Source organism: Coturnix japonica, chromosome 9, assembly GCF_054131305.1.
Source record: "Coturnix japonica strain WE chromosome 9, WE-NBRP24, whole genome shotgun sequence".
Taxonomy (NCBI): domain Eukaryota; kingdom Metazoa; phylum Chordata; class Aves; order Galliformes; family Phasianidae; genus Coturnix; species Coturnix japonica.
In genome coordinates, this window is record NC_140671.1 from 8,113,596 (window position 1) to 8,132,028 (window position 18,433).

At 41.8% G+C, this 18,433-nt stretch overlaps 1 protein-coding gene and 1 long non-coding RNA gene across 15 annotated transcripts; one reads left to right on the forward strand and one right to left on the reverse strand.

The window, feature by feature from the left end:
• Positions 1–9: 9 nt before the first annotated feature.
• On the forward strand, positions 10–18,174 carry PATZ1 (POZ/BTB and AT hook containing zinc finger 1). Of its 12 annotated transcripts, none has more exons than XM_015878110.3 (6): positions 10–1,725; positions 3,836–3,899; positions 7,308–7,379; positions 9,695–9,866; positions 15,041–15,178; positions 16,647–18,174. In XM_015878110.3, exons 1-6 carry the CDS (start codon positions 446–448, stop codon positions 17,063–17,065), a joined length of 2,145 nt encoding a protein of 714 aa, XP_015733596.2. In that variant the 5' UTR covers positions 10–445; the 3' UTR covers positions 17,066–18,174. The 12 variants fall into 12 exon arrangements, with proteins under 12 accessions (XP_015733596.2, XP_085412200.1, XP_085412198.1 ...); XM_085556074.1 differs by having other exon boundaries at positions 99–1,725; positions 15,106–15,178; positions 16,647–17,894; XM_085556072.1 differs by having other exon boundaries at positions 101–1,725; positions 7,311–7,379.
• Positions 1,520–3,203, reverse strand: LOC146759667 (uncharacterized). 3 transcript variants are annotated; one of them, XR_014949173.1, is made up of 3 exons: positions 2,998–3,203; positions 2,033–2,084; positions 1,520–1,904 (listed from the first exon to the last, which is right to left on the reverse strand). It is a non-coding gene; the product is annotated as an uncharacterized LOC146759667 (long non-coding RNA). The 3 variants fall into 3 exon arrangements; XR_014949171.1 differs by lacking the exons at positions 1,520–1,904; positions 2,033–2,084 and adding an exon at positions 2,237–2,581 and having other exon boundaries at positions 2,998–3,201; XR_014949172.1 differs by lacking the exons at positions 1,520–1,904; positions 2,033–2,084 and adding an exon at positions 2,237–2,608 and having other exon boundaries at positions 2,998–3,201.
• Positions 18,175–18,433: the final 259 nt, after the last annotated feature.

Here is an 18,433-nt window from a genome sequence, read left to right on the forward strand (position 1 = left end):
CCCCCTCCTTCTCCTCCCCCCAGGGGTGAAAGTGCAAGAGGAAGTGCAGCCGCTGCCATCTTTCCTCCGCTCCAAACACACAGGGACGGACGGAGCCGGCAGCCCGGAGCCGCGGCTGCCCGCGCCCCCTCCCTCCCCGCTCGCCGCCGCCGGCGCCGCGCACGCCCCTTCCCGCGGCGGCCTCCGCGGCCGCAGCGCCTCGTGGCGGCCGGACCCGGGCGGAGCTTCCCGCGCCGGCTGCCGCGGCGGCCCCGCGCGGCGCGCGCCCCTCCGCCGCCCGAGCCTTTTGTCTCGCCCCCCCCCCGCCATCCCTTCGCGCTGTGCAGGGAGCGCAGCGCGCGCCGCCGCCGTCGGCCCGGACAGGGGCGGGGAGCAGGAGGCGGCGCGCGCCGCCGGGCGTGAGAGCGCGCGCCCCCTGCGGGCGCCAGCGGGGCGGCGCAACCCCATGGAGCGGGTGAGCGAGGCCGCCGCCTGCGGCCCCTCGTCGGGCTGCTACACGTACCAGGTGAGCCGGCACAGCGCCGACATGCTGCACAGCCTCAACCAGCAGCGCAAGAACGGCGGCCGCTTCTGCGACGTGCTCTTGCGCGTGGGCGACGAGAGCTTCCCGGCGCACCGGGCGGTGCTGGCCGCCTGCAGCGAGTACTTCGAGTCGGTGTTCAGCGCGCAGCCGGGCGACGGAGCGGCCGGCGGTGGAGAAGGGGGCTCGGCGGAGGCGGCGGCGGGCGGCGGAGCTTCGGCGGCGGGCGGCGGGGCCCCCGGGGGGGGGCGGGAGCTGGAGATGCACACCATCAGCTCCAAGGTGTTCGGGGACATCCTGGACTTCGCCTACACGTCGCGCATCGTGGTGCGGCTGGAGAGCTTCCCGGAGCTCATGACGGCCGCCAAGTTCCTGCTGATGCGCTCCGTCATCGACATCTGCCAGGAGGTCATCAAGCAGTCCAACGTGCAGATCCTCGTGCCCCCCACGCGCCCCGACATCATGCTGTTCCGCCCAGGGGCTGCTGACCTCGGCTTCCCTCTCGACATGACCAACGGTGCCACACTGGCGCCCAATGGCAATGGCATCGCAGGCATGCCCGAAGACGAGGCCACGCGGGCTGCGCTCACCGCAGCACAGTCCTCCCTGCCCGTGCTGCAGGGCGTGGACCGCCTGCCCATGGTGGCAGGACCCCTTTCCCCACCGCTGCTCGCCTCGCCCTTCCAGAATGTTGCTGCTAGTGCCCCCACCTTAGGTACCAAGCGGGGCAGAGGCCGTCCCCGTAAAGCCAACCTCTTGGACTCCATGATGTTTGGGGCCCCGGGTGGACTGCGGGAGGCCGGCATCCTGCCATGTGGCCTCTGCGGAAAGGTTTTCACCGATGCCAATCGGCTTCGTCAGCACGAGGCTCAGCATGGGGTGACGAGCTTGCAGTTGGGTTACATAGACATCCCACCCCCCAGACTGGGTGAAAATGGCATCCCTGGCCAGGACGACCCTGACGCACCCAGAAAAAGAAGCAGGACAAGGAAACAGGTGGCATGCGACATCTGTGGCAAGATCTTTCGGGACGTGTACCACCTGAATCGGCACAAGCTGTCGCACTCTGGTGAGAAGCCTTACTCTTGTCCAGTGTGCGGGTTACGGTTCAAGCGGAAAGACAGGATGTCCTATCATGTTCGATCCCACGATGGCTCAGTGGGAAAGCCCTACATCTGCCAGAGCTGCGGGAAAGGCTTTTCCAGGTAAGAGAGAACTTCCAAGGATCACAGACACAGAGACCTAGAAAGTTGGCTTTCCCATCCCTTGGGAAACCAGAGTAATTTGTACATAGGGCAGCTTGACTGTTCCAATTTAGGATGTCTTGAGAAATGAGACTTTAGTTATTTCCGCTGGGAAGCTGAACCGAGTCTCTCCAGAGGATCTTAAGAGTAATTAAGACACAGATCCAGGAGTCAGTTGGCTCCTGGCTGAACACCCCCAGCTCTGTCCCAGCCCCGTGTACACACCAGGCGGCCCCTCCCTCAGATGACAGATGGGTCTCGGAGTTACCTGTCTCATTGTAGTGTCTGGAGACTCCTGTTGTGCAGGTAGTTGGAAGGTGCTGTTGAAGTGCAAAATATTAATACATCTCAAGTTAATTATTTTTCTCGTATCCATTTTAAATTTTCTTTTTTCTTAACTTCCCTTCATTTCTCTTAGTTCGTAATGTTTTTTATCACCCAAATGTGAAGGAAGAGGTGAGATTTCAAAGGCTGCAGCATCAAGTATCTTTTAATACATGATCTTTGTGTCCTTTGGGTTTACAACCTTCTGAAGGGGATCCTGTTTCTGCCCTGCAACATACGTAAGATCTGTGCATTTAATGTTGCTGCTTTTTTTGTTGTCACTGTTTGTGGGAGTTAATCTAAGTTTGAGGCGAGGAGCTTGGGGGCGGGGGGTGCATCCATGCCATGTTCCCCTTGTAGCTGCACTCTGCTTCTGTCTGCAGTTGTTGACTCAGCGGTAGAGAGGGATTGGACACAGGAGAATGAATCAAAAGCTGACAGGGGTAGAGTTGTCCCAGCTGTACACGTGGGAAGTGTGTGCCTGCGAGCTCTCCTGCTGGTAGCGTAGAGCGTTTTGTCACTGGGAGAAATTAATGAAACACAGATAACTTCTTTTCCCCCCTCCCTCTTCTTTTTCCCCTTCTTTTCCAAAATCAGCAATAATTGGGGTATGCCTGTTATTCAGGACTGCAAATTTAGTGAAGTCAGAAACTGGAAATCTGAGCTAGAAGCAAATTCTGCTTTTTACTACATTGCTACCTGTGATCAGTGCCAATTTTTATCATTTTTGTCAAGCTTAAAAATTTGCTGTATGAAAGATTTTCGTCAACAAGGGGAGGTGAAAAATACATATTGAGTTCCCCTTATTTCCAATAACTTAAAATATGAGAAGCAGTTACGCTGTTAGGAAAATAAACCACAAAAATATCCATCCGTCCTTTTAAAATCGAAGCATGGAAAGTAGCGAACCTTTCTTACGATGCAGTATTGAGTTCCAGGAGCTGTCAGAGGAAAGGTGGGAGCGTGATGCCTGAATTTAGTGCTCCTAGCAGCGCGGCCGCCAGGCTGCCAGTACCTGGGAGGACCCCGATCCGTGTGTTGGGCTGCGCGGCCCCAGCCCACCGCAGCGCCGGCTCCTGTAGCACACACAGCTCGGGCTCTGCTGTCCGCACTGCGTGAATTCCACCCTGCGCGCTCCCATTGGCGCAGCTGGGGAGCTGGGGGAGGAGAGGGTGGAGAACTTGTTTCCAAGCAGTTTTGGGCTCATACAATGAAAAGCTTTCTTCCCGCTAAGAGAAACTGCCATCAGGAAAATCTGCAGCTATTCAGTCTTCTCAAAGTAGGCTTTACCAATTGCAAGGAATGGTCTAACTTTTTTCAGTAATAATTTGCTCTTCCATTGCACCTTCTAGTTGGGACCTTCAGAGCGCTTTATTTGTATTAACGCAGTCTCTCCACCACGTTGTGAGTTAGGACAGTTATATTTTGCAGCGGTAAACCTGGCTGCCCTGATGGTCAAGGTCTGAACAGGATTTAGGAAGGGGACATGCGGGTTTGAAAATTGCAGCTTGTATTTTCTGTTTGCTTTGTTTGTTCAGTCAGAGCTTCTTTGCAAGAAAATGCTGCTTTTTTAGCGAGTTGGAGAGAATACTTAAGGTAGAGTCCCAGTTGGTGGTGGTTCTGGTTCTTGGAAAGTCAGATGTCACAGCATCTGTAATAGACCCACTACAGGGATTGTCTCTTGTTAAAATTGAAAGTTTGTATTTAGTATTTGTTTTAAGTGTGCGTATGTGTATTTTCTTTTAAGGCCAGACCACTTGAATGGACACATCAAACAGGTGCATACCTCAGAGAGACCTCACAAGTGTCAGGTAGGAGCTGGAGGGGCTTACACCGGTATATGGGTAATCTTTGTGTTAAGGTCTTAGATTTGTAAATGTGCAGAGAATTACAAAGTGTCAATAAAAATACAACCTGTGTGTGAATTTGAGAAGGATTTGAAAGTAAGCGTTCCATGATTAACATTCCTCCTGTCCTCCAGTCCCTTGTGCTGCTTTGGTCCTCCTGCTTCCCCCCGCTTCTGCAATGCATCCTTCTCTACTGCTCCATGTCCTTCTCTACTGCTCCACTGTTCCTCCCTGCTGCTGACCCTCCCTGGATTTCTGACCCACTCACCTTGTCCCTGAGCTTAAGTCAATGTCACAGAGAATGCCCTCTTTTTCCCACCCTCCTCTTTCCCACTCTGTTGCAGTTACCAGCAGAAGGCTCCAATGTTGACTTGGTTTGTTGTTCTTTTTAGTATAATTTCAAGTGAAATTCATAAATTATTGTCACTTGCCAGGGTGCTCTTTTTGTCACGTGGCATTCAGAACATTGCACTGAGCAAAATTGGAAGCTTTTTTTTTCCTCCCAGTGAGAGCATAGATAAGAGGGGCACAGTATTCTTTCAGTATCTTTGTAATATGATGTCACAAAGTAGTGTATATATATACATATACATTTATATTTTACTTTACAGTAAATTAATTATTCATTGAGGTTTGAATGAAGAAATTAAGAAGGATATTTTGTAATTCATTTGTACAGAGATTTAAAAGGTGCCTGGAAGTGTTTATTAAAACCAAAGTTGAGAACCAGCTTCCATTATCACCCACTGTCTTCACAAAGTTGTTAGGCAAACATCTAAGACATTTGTTGGGCAAGCAGTCTGCATGGTGGTTCTCTGAAGAAAGGCTTGTTTATCTATTTATTTTAAGAGAGACTGAGCATGATAACTTCATTTTCTTTGAAGACAGAAAAGTTAGAAGATTTTTTTTCCTTCTGAAGTTTTTAACGTTTTATGAACCTCATCAATCCTACATGACTGCTGCCTCCTCATCCGCACTTATCTCCATCTCTTGACACATCTTTGCTATGTTTCCCCCAAACTGTGAGAGATTTGAAAGGTTTTTATAGTTTTAATAATTCCTTGAACAGATTTTTGGACGTATGGAGCCATCTGAAGGTTCCTGTTGCCCTCAGTAAGATCTGCAGGAGCTCAGCACTTTTGTAAATCGGGCTGTAGAGTCTTCATAGTGATTTTACTCTTCACTTTATAAAAAGCCTTGGTTTGGTTTGAACTTATTAAGACGATTTAGGGGTGTAGATTCATACACATTGGAAAATTCTGCTTGCTAAAAAGATCTCACACTCTGGGGGTAGATAGCAAGGGGTCTGAGTGGATAAAATGAAGATAACTGAAGATTTTGTCCCTAAGCATTTGTTTGTTTGCAAGTGTAAAAGTAATACTTAGGTCTCAACATAACCTGAAACTCTTGAGTCTTTTGCTAGTTGGTATCATGGTTACTGAATATATGCAATTGACAGATAACACTGATGACCATGTATTGTCCTTTATCAGCTGATACTTAATAGTTCTCTTTATAGTTTTCATATCAATTTAAGAGGACTAAATATAAATGGTGAAAGTGTGAATCAGAGGATACACTAAGAGCTGGAGAGTCAAGAAATACAGAAACTAAGATTGTGCAGCCAAGTTCATCTCTTATCTCCTTGCGCACATGTATTCTGTATTCATGTATTTCTAAGAACTGTCCTTCTCATGATGTATTTGCTGTTTAAAGTCTTGTGACATTATATGCATTGTTTATTTCAGCTAGAAGCTATAATGTATAGATTACAAGCATGAGGGCAGAGCTGAGATTGTCATTTCAAGCTTGATTTGTTCTTCATTTTTGAATGCTTAACTCTGCAAAGTTAATAATTAATCTTTAACAGCATGTAGGATGTTTGTTAAAGAGCTGCTGTGTGTCTTTGAAAAAAGACTTGACAATATCCCATCAAATGAAGAAAACCTTGAGTAAGCCTGGATTTTGATATATGTTATACAAGCCATACAAAGGGATGCCATACACTGAAAATTGTTTCAAATCTAAAAGCTCGTACATCAATTGATAAAGTTCTCCTTCTGGTTATCTCATAACCAGTAATGCTTTTGTTCTATGACATATCAAGACACAGTACCTGGCCGCTAATAAGGAAAATAGCTTAATACTGGCTTGTTTTTTTCCAGGTTTTCATTCTCGTTTTCATTGGTTTCATTTAGCAAGTCAGTCTCTGTGAGAGTAGGCCAGGCAGTATTGAGCACTCCTTATGAATCTATCGAGTTCATGTTGAAAATTCCCGTTATTGTCACACTTTGTTAATGCTTACAGCAGAAGAGTATTCTTTAGGTAAACAGAAAAGCCTTCCAGAGTCCTCTGTCCTATTGACATTCTTGAAAGTAATTGATGCTGTAATTTAAACAAAATCCACTGGCTGTCTCCCTGAACTCTAGTGTATCTTTACACACCAGTGGAGATCTAATGCTTTGTTCGTATGGCATCATGGTATAATTTTTACTACAAAACAAAAAGAGGGAGGGTGTCAACCCAACTTTAAAACAAATAAAATGAAGCTGTGAGAAGCAGGATGGTTGTAAGCTGAATGTGACTGCAACAGCTACAGCTTAGAGTGCTTGGCACACAATCCTGCACTTAGTCTTCCTAAAGTAATAGTTTGGCTTCATAAACCTTTGAAAAACTCTCCTAACTTCCAGCACCTGCAGCACCCCATGCAACACAAAGACCTGATTCCAGTGTTTTCATTACTGTTAAAACAGATGCAGAAAGGGGAAGATCTCCACAGACCAGGGTGCCTTAGGAAGCTGATCCAACAAATTGCACTGGTGTCCAGACCAGACACCAAACCGCACTCTGGTTATATTTCCCTTGTGTTGTTGCATTGTTGGGTTTTTTTGTTTGTTTGTTTGTTTTTTCCTTCTTCTTCTCTCTCTCTTTTTTTTTTTTCTCTTTAAACTTATATTTGAGTTCCAGATCAAGGGGCAAGTCAGTGTTATGGCCATAAGGGGCAGGTTGGTTTGCAGACTCACCATGGGAAGACATAGGATGTATTGTTGGTTTTTGAGTGTGGTTGATATAGACGTTAGGCTGCAGTTCTGTGGACGAGAAAGAAAAAGGGGAGAAACAAGAAGTTTGTTCCATCTGTGATACAAGAGAAAGGTTGTTCCTCTGGCTACTTAAGTTTAAAAAAAAAAGAAAGAAAGAAAGAAAGAAAGAAAGAGAAAAGTACAAGTGAAGTTCAAGCAGAGATTTGGTTAAAGAAAGATATCTATTTAAATAAACCTAAAATTGGCATCCCAAGTCCAGTGCTTTTCCCATTGATTTCAATGCAGATTGAGTTTCTTCCTGTCCTAATTTCTCTTACTTCCTGCCTATTAGCAGGAAAATGGCAGCCACCATGGAATAAGCTCAGAGACATCCACAGCCATAGAAAAGTTGAAACTTCAAGAGGTATTTCTTCAACAATGTTTTTTAAACTTTATATATATATTCTTTTTGGTCTATTTATATACCTTTGCAATGTTTGATAGGAAAGCACTGGAGTTTTCTTCTGTGATTAACAATTAATGATAAATACTTAGTACTCATTTAGCACTTCACATCTTTTATAAAATAAAACTTTTTACTTTTTTTTTCTTTTTTTTCTCTATACCTTTTATAAGTATTAACTATTTGAATATTAACTTTGGGGTTTTCTTTAATCATAGTCCTATCTCCCATTGTTATGATTCAGCTAAACTGGTTCTTGCTTTCTCCACTGGACTGATTAGTTTTTTAAAGCTTCTTCACAGATGTATTTGCTATATGGCTTATCCAAAGGTGAACTTTATGAAACTCAGCAGCAACACATCAATGATTATATTGCCTTTCTCTAAGCTTTCAACTTGGTCATTTCAATATGGGACAGATACAATTTTACTTCTGGCATCCGTGTTTTCATGTGGTTTGTCTTTGGTCTGCTTTATAAACTAATGCACTCCCAGTGCACACTCAGTGTGGCTCAGTATTACTACAATAACTGATGATGGGTCTTTTGGCTGTCATCCTTGATCATCTGGTTATATACTTTTAGTTGATATCCAATGGATTGATTAGCATCAGTGCTGGAATCCTAACTTAACTGAGTGCTTACCTCTAAGAACATTTAAGTAAGTGAAAGCTGCACCTCTTTTGCTCAGCGCTGTGTCCTGAGATTTCAAATACAGAGAAATCTTTCGTTTTAAAAATTTGCCTTTTAATCTTTATTGCTTGTGATTTATGATTCTTTGTCTGGTGAGCTTAGCTAAGCTCTGTGTACCATGGAAATTCAGATAATTTTAATGTTGCTTTTTTAAGTACATTAAGTCCTGATCCGGTGAGGTGCTAAGTCTTGTGCTTGCTGCCGAGTAGCCTAAGCTCCATGGGAATTTACTTTACTCAAGCATCTCACAGGGTCAAACGAATCTTAAGCCTGTTGAAATTGATAGGTACCTTTCAGCTGCCTTTAGTGTTTAATGGGTCAAGCTGTTATTCACAAAATTACACAAAATTGTGTAGATTAACCTTATCTGTTTTTGTCAGTCTGATTTATCCAAAGTTGTAATTTTGTAATTTTACTAAGATCGTTAATTTAACAAGCCTGTCATTGGTGAAAGAGTGGTTTAGCTGCACCCTGATACTTGAAATGACAGAATGTATCCAGTTCCCAAGTCACTTAATTTTCTTATATTATTTCTTAGGGGATTCTGGTTATACATCTTAAACCTGCATTATTTTAAACAAAGGTGTGGTATAAACCAAACACTGTGCACTCTGGGATGTCACTGTTGCCCACTTGTTCTGGTCATTCTAACACATACCTGCTTTTGTTTTCCTTCTTGCACTTGTGAGCAGTGGTTTTGGACAGTAATAATTTGTACAGTGTATTACTGATGGTTTATTATTTTCATTCACGTTAGAAATACAGCAGGCCTTTCAGATCTGACAGGCCATTGAAGTGGGCATATACATAGTCTGCACAGCTGCCACTTGCTGTCATTATGAACATGGAAGGGAACTGTCTCTCATCTGTCATACAGATTACCTCTGTGAAGTGGGCATGTAGAGCCAATATTATCTCTTGCCAGATCAAGCTTGTTTCATGGTAATAAGTGAGATGTGATAGCTTGATCAGGGGTAAGTTTTAAACAGACTATATTGCTATGCAGTTAGTTTGATACCTGCTCACTTCTGAGGCTTCACTTCTGCACTTTGTCTGCACTGCTGCTGTGGGTACTAGGATGGTTCTTTTACTGTCTTTTGTTTTATCATCCCAGGCAATTCTCTGATGTTTTATTATGTCTCCTTAGTCCAAAGGGGAAGTCGTCTGTACTGAAATCAGATTGTATCAGAGAATAAAATTTAGGAAAGTGTCAAAGAGTGGTCTGAAGTGATGTTAATGGCTCAGTGAAGTGGCAGAATTTACCATAATGCTACTTCTGTTATTAAATACTTCTTGGTATTAATATCTTCATCCTCAGTGAGGAGCTAAGGCCTTAGAACTCTTATCTACATTGAAGTATTATTATCTGTAGTACGTTAGAGCTGTTTTCTTGCCTTCTTAACTCTTTCAAGTAGTAAACACATCTTGTGTGATATGTGGGTGATCAGAATTGTTAACTGTGGGGAACTGGATTGTGTATCATGTAATTTGTATGTGCAGGGTCTGAGGTATTTACTCTAAAGAATATATTTGACAGTGCTTTTAGCAGAGTTGTTGAGTCACATGGTTCTCATTGTACCTGCAGACTTGTAATGCTTCCTTTGCCACGCGTGATCGACTGCGCTCACACCTAGCATGTCATGAAGACAAAGTTCCATGCCAGGTGTGTGGGAAGTACTTGCGGGCAGCATACATGGCAGATCATTTGAAGAAGCATAGTGAAGGACCAAGCAATTTCTGCACTATCTGTAACCGAGGTAATGAAGAAACAGTTTTTAAAATTTCAGTGGGTTGGGAGAATGCTCGAGGGAAGATGTAAGGCTGCGTGACTGTCTGCAGCAGGAGGAGGCTGTACCATATGTGTATACATATTCTTTGCTTTTCTTACTTAACCTTGAAACTGGTAGAGCTATAGGTCTGGTCTTCTTATACAGTTGATAGTTCCCAAAGAACCTTAGTGTAAGTCTGAAGCAAATTATTCTTAGACAGTTTTAAGAATTTTATTTCCTAAGTGTCCAGATCACTGTAAAATAATCATGACATGTTGCCTTGTTCATCATGCACATTTTTTTCTGGTACCTGGTTGGAGCTGGGTCCCCTTGTTCAGTCTGGAAGAAGATATTTGAAATACATATGAAGTTGAGAATTACATGCTGTACATAAAGGATCTACATTCTATTATCTTGTTAACCTCCTGGTGCAGCAGTGAAGTCAAACTGCTTCTCCCTCTTCTCCCAAGAAATTGCTTTGTATTAACATATATTTCTGAAACAGGTCTCAAAGAGCACTACATATGTACCTTACTTTTATTTGTGTTAATACAGCTTTTCAAGTTTTTTAATCTGTATTTAGTACTGCCAAGTTGGAGAGACAGTTGTAGTCTTAGGCTTTGTGGGATGCCAGGCAAGCTGGGCAAACTTAGGAAAGAATCAAAAATAACTTTGACTTGCCAATACCTGTTTGCTTGCATTTTTGGGAATGATTAATAGTTAACTTCAAAATGTATTGCTGGCTCACGCTCATGTACATACCTAGTAAGTGTGGCAACATGTTGCTGCTGTGTTTGGGGATCTCTTTTTCCTGATGAGATGTTTTTTGGTAGTCTGTGCTCCCATTCCTCATTTAAGGGAGGTGAAATGAAATCTTCTGAGGGAATTGAGTCGAATAATGTGAGAGCTGTAGGAGGTTTGAGATGACAAGGAGATGATGAGTAATGAGACATTCCGTTGTGAGGGAGGTGTTTCCAGTGGTTTAGCCATATGTCAGGCCCTGAAAATGATACTAACATTTTGACTAGGTATGTTATCCGCGTTGAAAATCTGCAGACTCTGAAGTTCCAGGTAGAAGCTGTGAAGTGAGGCTTGGCTTCCTCTTCAGATAAAGGCCTCTCTTTTGAAACGCTGCTTAAGCTTAACCTGATTCTCTCTGTTGTAACAACACGCAGGATGCTATCCAAGATCCAGGTGCTGTGCTGCTCTCCCTCAGGCGTACACAGTGCTAAATAAACACGTGTGGGTTGGGAGAAATTGTCGCGTTTGCGGGGTTTATCAACTTGAGTTTCAACTCAACTACCACCAGATGTCGCTGCGGCTCCTTTAACATTAAGCCAGCTTGACAAAGACAGATCAGGTGATTAAACAATGAAATGATTAAAAGGAGTGTTCACGTCTCACAGGCCTAGATATGCAGCAGGAATTTAAACAAAATACTTCTGGTTTTTTTGACAGCAAACTATTAGCAACTACTTTATTCTCATGGTTTATGTATTGCAAATGGTGTTGCTGTGGATTCCATTGTACATCAGCACTTATAAACCGTAACAAAACTGTTGAATTGCTGCTAAATATTTATCTCGGGTTAAAATTCATAGGAAGAGGGAGTTATAGACTGGCTTTGTCAACCAACTGTATTATGAGCGTTGTTACATGCCGTGGATTTTGATTACAGGTTTATGATCCGTTATATTGAGATTTTTTTAATCCAGAGTTTTCTAGAATCAAATTATAATGTTCATTGTTTAAAATAGACATCTTAAATTGTAGAGGCTGGAGACGTGAAGTACAGTGGAAAATGTATGCACTGGAAACCTTAATTTGATGGGCATTGGCACAATCAGAAGCCGCATGCTGCCCCCAGCTGTGACTGCTAAGGCTACTGCTGTGTGTTTTAATTCAGATTTAACTAGTGCTGGATATAGTAATTGGCAAGAAAGAGGATGAAAATTTTTAAGAGCTGCTTGTAAAGGGAAGCAGGATGCTGGGCCAACAAACAAACAAACAAACAGAAAAAGGGGATGAAAAGGTGTTTTATACTGCTGAACTCATCCTAGTGTCAAAATCAGAGTGGGATATTCCAACTCAGAATCCTCACTTTATCCCATCAGGCTGAAGGTTTTTCTGTAGAAGTTCATCGAGTGTCTTGTGTTCTCCTGAAGGCGTGGTGGGTTTAGGAGAAAAGGAACTCAAGGACTGAAAGTGGTCACCTGTTGTGTTATGTCATTCACGTGCCCATTTGCTAATTGTACGTATCTCACAAAAATGGCAGTGTAACGTCCAAAAAATTACCATCTGTGAGTTGATTTTCTTCAGGTTATTTTCTTACAAAGGGTCTTTTTGCTTAGAGTAATTATGTAAGCAATTAAATCTTTTCTAATCAAGGAGCTGTGCAGTTGTTTATTTCTCTGAGATTTTCTGTTTTGTTTATTTTGTTTTTGAAAAGTAGCGCAAAATGTGCTTATGGAAACTTAATCCTCACTTTCTAAGACTTCTTTTTTTAATCAGTTTAAATCCAAGACTTGTTCCTGCTTACTTGTTACATAATATTCTCTTACCCTTCCTAGGAACTTCAATTGCTTGTGAGGGCTTTTTCAAAGAACCTACGGGCTTAATGACTTTGGCAAGTCTAGAGCTGATGCTTTGCTGTCAGGTTTGCAACTTGGAACAGCCACCTTCTGGTTCAGACACATGCAATGTTTGCTTCACAGAAATCAAAGGGGTTTGGGGATGAATGCATATTCCAATCACAAGTTAGATTATTAATATTATTTTTACAATAAAGTGAATTATTGCATCTTTAATGGTGGATACTAAGCTGACTGAAGCTAGAAGGATTCTCCAAATGTTCTGGATAAATCCAAATCAGAATTTTTGACAAAGGAGAATCCTACAGCAATTTCTGCTGTTGTATCCTTGTGGATGTTACCTGAGAAAAGAATGAAGATTTTTTGGGTTTTTTTCAGTGCATGTTTTTAATGTTGATTACTCTGGAATGAAGAAATAACCTGCTCTGCAAAGCTGTGAGCTATGTGTGCATAAAGCAGTAAATACTTTTATTTGAAAAATACTGCCACTTTGTGCTCTGCATTAGCTTGATCTTGTTTTTAAAGAGATTTTTAAAAGTAAAGAGTTATTGATTGTGAATTCACCCCCATCTTCCTAGGACACCTATTCCTAATGAAGGCCTAATGGGGAAAAAAGGCAGTAGTGAGTGCTTCCCAAAAAAATAAGATAAAGTAAAAAAATTCTCATTTCAGACAGTTCTTTATGAAGCAGTTGGCATTATTCCTGCTTTGGAAGAAGGTGATGACTCATGTGTTCATCTGCCAAGTACAGAAAGGGGAGCTAACACACTTTGCAGGCAGCTTTCATTATATGAAACAATGTATTCTACAAATAGAATTGCAGAGTTCAGAAAAATTGCTGTATAGCAGAGATTACAACTCTAGATTTTCCTGTGTCAGTTGTAGTATAGAAATACCCTGAATAACTCTGTGTAGAGCTTTGTAAACAGTTTGCAGTAGGATTTTAATGTGTTGCTACAGAAAGAAACTCATCTCAGCATGCATGCAGTCATTAGATGTAGGAAATAAGGGAAATACCTTGAGTTGCATGTATCACCATTACATCTGTGAATTGTGTCCTTTTCTCTAGCAGTCAAACACCAGTTCTATCCATATCTGCAGTGAATATTTATTTGTTTTTTAAAATAGATTCTCTTGCAGCTTAGTGACACATTCAGTACAGCATTCTGTGTCTGAGCGTAGGTCTTGTCTTACTTAAGAAGAAAATATCCTTACGTTACTTCCCTGGATGATTGTATTTTGGGAGTACTGTATTCTCGGTTTCTACTCTCATGGTTTACTTGCTGTATCTTAAATATTTTCATTTTCAACTCATGGATCTACAGCAACTATTTCTTGTTAATTCTCAGCAACCTGTGCCTTTTCCCTCCAGCAAGTTGCTGTGTAGTTCTGTCTTGCTCTGCATGTCCTGTATGTATAATCCTTAACTCCTGAACAGTCTTTGATCCTGGCTGTGCAGTGAGTGTTGGGTAGGCAGAGGGAATTTTGGTGTAAAGACATATTTGTTATTACATTCAGCACCTAAAGTTAACAGCTGCTGTCAGGAAACCCACCCAACATGTGTGCCAGTATTGGCTTTGCATCATAAATAATCGTCAATAATACATTGCTGTAAAAGTGGCTTTAGAATAATATATATGTGCATAAAGTGAAGCACTGATATGAACGTTCTGTTTCAAGGGCTGGTCCTGCAAATGCTGTATTGGTTTGAAAAGAATTAATCTAAGTTTCAGGTTATCTGTTTGCAGAACAGGAACCTTGAGCTCTTTGTCTGTGACTGTGGAACATGTGTTTTGCTGTCTGTTCTTAAAGGAAAATGTTTCCAACATTAAAGTGTCACATCATGATTATTGGTAGGCTCACCTGTATAGTGTTCAAAACTGTCCTCCATGTGCCTCACATATAGTCCAAATGCTTCTGGTGCTAACTACAAGGGTATTAAAATATTAATTTTAAAATGTTTCAAAATATTTGTTAGATAACTTATTACATTAAAGAAAAAGTTCTTATTTGTGTTAGTTGAGAAATAGAAAAAATAGCACATGAACAAATAAAATGTTTTATTTAGAATTCAGTGTTTGAAATGTCCACAGTTTAAGCAGCTAATAGAAATATTGAGATTTGATTTTGAAATATATATATATATATATATATATATATATATATATATATATATATATATATATATATTTCTGTTAACTTTGGAAAAAAAAAAAGGGAAGATATGTAGTTACCTTTTTGTGTCATGTCTCTTCTGCCTTTTTTTTTTCCCCCCCATAAAGTTTCATGTGATCTGCTAGGATTGTACAGCATTTGTTTCTCAAGGAGGCTGTTGATCTTTCATCGTGTCCTCCAGTAAGCAAATAATGTCTACTGAAAGATATGTATTGTATTCATTGTTTGATTATGTTGAGGGATGTACTTGAACATGTTGTAGGCAACCAGAAATCAAGATAGTATAATGACAACCTTGTAATAGGGAATAAGAGCAAAAAAAAGATGTAAAGAACAGGGAAGGCAGATGTGTGTCTTTGCTGATGGCAGGATTTCATCTCCTTTTATCTTGTTTAGGTTTCTCCTCTGCCTCCTACTTAAAGGTCCATGTTAAAACCCACCACGGTGTTCCCCTTCCCCAGGTCTCCAGGCACCAGGAGTCCATCCCGAATGGGGGAGCAGCATTCCACTGCGTCAGAACCTATGGCATCAAAGGCAAGAGACTCCCTGCTCTGCACCTTGCTTCTCTGTGCAGAACTTGGTGTTGTGAGATGTTGGGCTGGTCATGAGAAAGGAGAGGGAGGGAAGGAGGGAGAAAGGACGGGAAAAATACTAGAAAAAATCTGAGGAACATGCAGAGAAATCACATAACATGCAACATTTGTCATCAGTTGGCTGATTTAATAAGTCTGGGGAAGAGCTGTGTTAGTTCATCTTGACCTAGGAGCAGTGTTTGCATTTTATCTGAGGGCTGCAGATCCTTGACAAGCCCATAGTCAACTATATTTGAATCTTTGTCAATGAAACCATGTGTCTGATTTCCACTGAAGGCAGAGAGAGAGCCCGAGAATGCAACCATGAAACCATGGTTGTTTTCTTGCCCTGGAAAAGACAGCACGCTGGGTTAAACAAAGTCTGTGCCAATGGAAAGCTTCAGTTGTGGTGGTTTTTGTTGTTGTTGTTGTTGGTTTGGTTTGGTTTTTTTGCAATTGAAGTCCCTGCAGAGTTACTACAGAAGCCCTTTGGTTCTGGGTGGTGTGCTGATTTAACAAGAGATTTACTCAAGCTCAGTGCTGTATTGATTTCATGCATGTCCTGCTTGGTTCATAATGCTGAGTCCCGAGGAAATCTGTCTTTTAGGTAGTGCCAAATGGGCCGTTGGTCTTTCAGAGTTAATAGTTGATGTAGCTTATTTGTATTCAGACACTTGTTTAGGGAGTATGTCTCGTTTTCCCACGCTCATACAAATACACTGAGCAAAAAGTGTGGACAAACTTTCTTGACATAGTGCCAAAGGAGAATGAGGAACACTCCAGATATACTGATGACTTTGCCAGGATATGTATCCAACTGGCTTAAAATAGTGTCTTAAATTCCTGTTTTTCACTACGCTGTTAAAGGATGGATCAGCTCCAGATAATGAAGTTCACTTCTAACAGAGTTGTGCTTAACTTTTAAATAAGAGCTCCTCAAGGTTAAATGGAGTTGGACCTCTGAAAATTCAGTAACTCACTGCTGCTTTGTTGAGTGAATGAGTATAATATCTCCAGATCGCTCTACATCTTACATTAGCCTTAGATTAGATTTCTAGGCTCGAAGTATCGACTATACTTCAGAAGTTTGGAGAGTGACTCGTATGGTTGAAAACTCAGTCAGATCTGTGCTTCCATAGTGACTGAGATACAATCTTTTTGGATTTAAAAACCAGAGAAACATTATAAATGTGTTCAGTATTATTACAAGTCCTTAATGAAAACTTGGATGTTGCTCTGATAGCAGCCCTGTGGTTTGTAGAGGAAGCTTGAAGGCTTCAGAATTTGGGGAATTTCAGTGTTAAATGTGTATCATTCCATCACGATAAGCACTACTGAAACAGTTGATAAACAATATCAGCTATTTGAGTGCATGTTAAATAAGTGCTTTGGCAGATGAGTTTCTGAAAACGTTTTTGTTTTTCCCATAGAAGGACAGAAATGTTCACATTCGGACCCGATTGAAAGTTCCGATTCATATGGAGATCTCTCTGACACCAGTGACCTCAAGACTCCTGAGAAACAGAGCACCAATGGGTCCTTCTCGTGTGACATGGCAGTCAGCAAAAACAAAATGGAGACGGAGGCAGAGAAGAAGTACCCTTGCCCTGAATGTGGCAGCTTTTTCAGATCAAAGTCTTATCTGAACAAACACATACAGAAAGTTCACGTCAGGGCCCTTGGTGGCCCACTGGGGGACCTTGGTCCTGCTCTGGGATCCCCCTTTTCACCCCAACAGAACATGTCTCTTCTGGAGTCATTTGGGTTTCAGATCGTCCAGTCGGCATTTGCATCATCCTTAGTGGATCCGGAGGTCGACCAGCAACCAATGGGGCCAGAGGGAAAATGAGATCAGTTTGACCTTAAAGCAAAGCAGCAGTCTGGCTATAATGATAAGATGCTGTGAATGAAAGAGGAAATTATGATATTTGTTTCTATAGCTGCAGGTTTTTTTTTTAAATTCATTTTAGCTTCCCTCTTTGTCTCATGCCCTACCCTACCTTTAAACCCTCATGGGGAGAGGGAAAAAATGCTTCTTAGCTGATGAATTACAGAAGATGGTGACCTTGGTTAGGAGATGTGATTTAAAACACCAAATGGAGCTATAAAAGTTGCAGCCAGTGTTTCATCATGATCTTCTAGAATAAAAAACGAGCACTGATCTGAGAATTAGAGACAGTTGTAGTGACCAAGGCACATGGGGAGTTACAGCTACAAGGAGCTGTATTTTCTTTTCTCTCTTCTTCCTATCTTCCCTAACCCACCCCAGAAAAACACAGTAAGTTTTGAAAACAGACCCATTATTGACTGAACATAACGTTATGAAAAATGTCCCACGGTACCTAGCAGGTTACAATGCAGTTGTCCTTTTAAAAAGAAAAAAAAAATAAGGAAGGTGAGAGAATTTGAACCCCTTTTACCATTTGTGAGGCTGTGAGTGCTGCAGCAGGACATAACTGCTGAGTAAAATCACCATTCAGAACAGGTTGTTTTTATTATTTTTAACCATTAAACTTGCTGTCGGATTTTTAATTCTCTATTATTATTATTTTAGGACCTGTTGTAGTGAATTGCTACTGAAAAGCCAGTCTAAGGCTAGACACAGAGCACTCTTAAAGCAGCAGTCACATTAGGGTTAGTATTCTTTTTTTTTTTTTTTTTTTGTAGGTGTACCATAATGAATAACTTGGCTAGTTGGTTGTTTTTAAGTCGATGAAAGAAATAGTTTTATGGGGGGAAAAAAGGAAAAAAAAAAAAAAAAAGGAAAAAATACTGTTGCAGTCTGGTTGACTGGTGCTCATTTTTCATGTGGGACCTGGTACCAGTATAAACACAATCAGCTATCGGGTTAACACAATGTACCACTGACTTGTTTAGTGTGAATAAACCCAGGGGTTCACAGAGTGGTTTTGATTTAATTGGATTGGACTCTATTAAAGAAGTTAGTATGTTACTTTACATGCCCTTGTTTGGTCTGGTTTTTGAACAATTTAGCCACCTGTCCAAAAGGTGTGCAAATGAGAACCAGTAAATATGGTGCTAATCCCTCTCCATTGTACTGTACTCTCAGTGACCTGGGTTTTTTGGCTACAGTCTTGCTCTCCTGATCTACTTTTAGTCAGGTTTGCAAAAGCCAGTCTTGTTCATTTATTTTCCAAGAAAGGTTTCTACTATAAGAGAATGTGAACAGTAGATCTCTGAAAAAGAATTGATTACT

Excerpts from the sequence above, each read along its gene's own strand:
- PATZ1 (XM_015878110.3), top strand. The coding sequence starts at position 446 with ATGGAGCGGGTGAGCGAGGCCGCCGCCTGCGGCCCCTCGTCGGGCTGC. Across the intron at positions 3,900-7,307 it reads AGAGACCTCACAAGTGTCAG|CAGGAAAATGGCAGCCACCA; the intron begins GTAGGAGCTGGA and ends CCTGCCTATTAG. Across the intron at positions 15,179-16,646 it reads CAGAACCTATGGCATCAAAG|AAGGACAGAAATGTTCACAT; the intron begins GCAAGAGACTCC and ends TTTTTCCCATAG.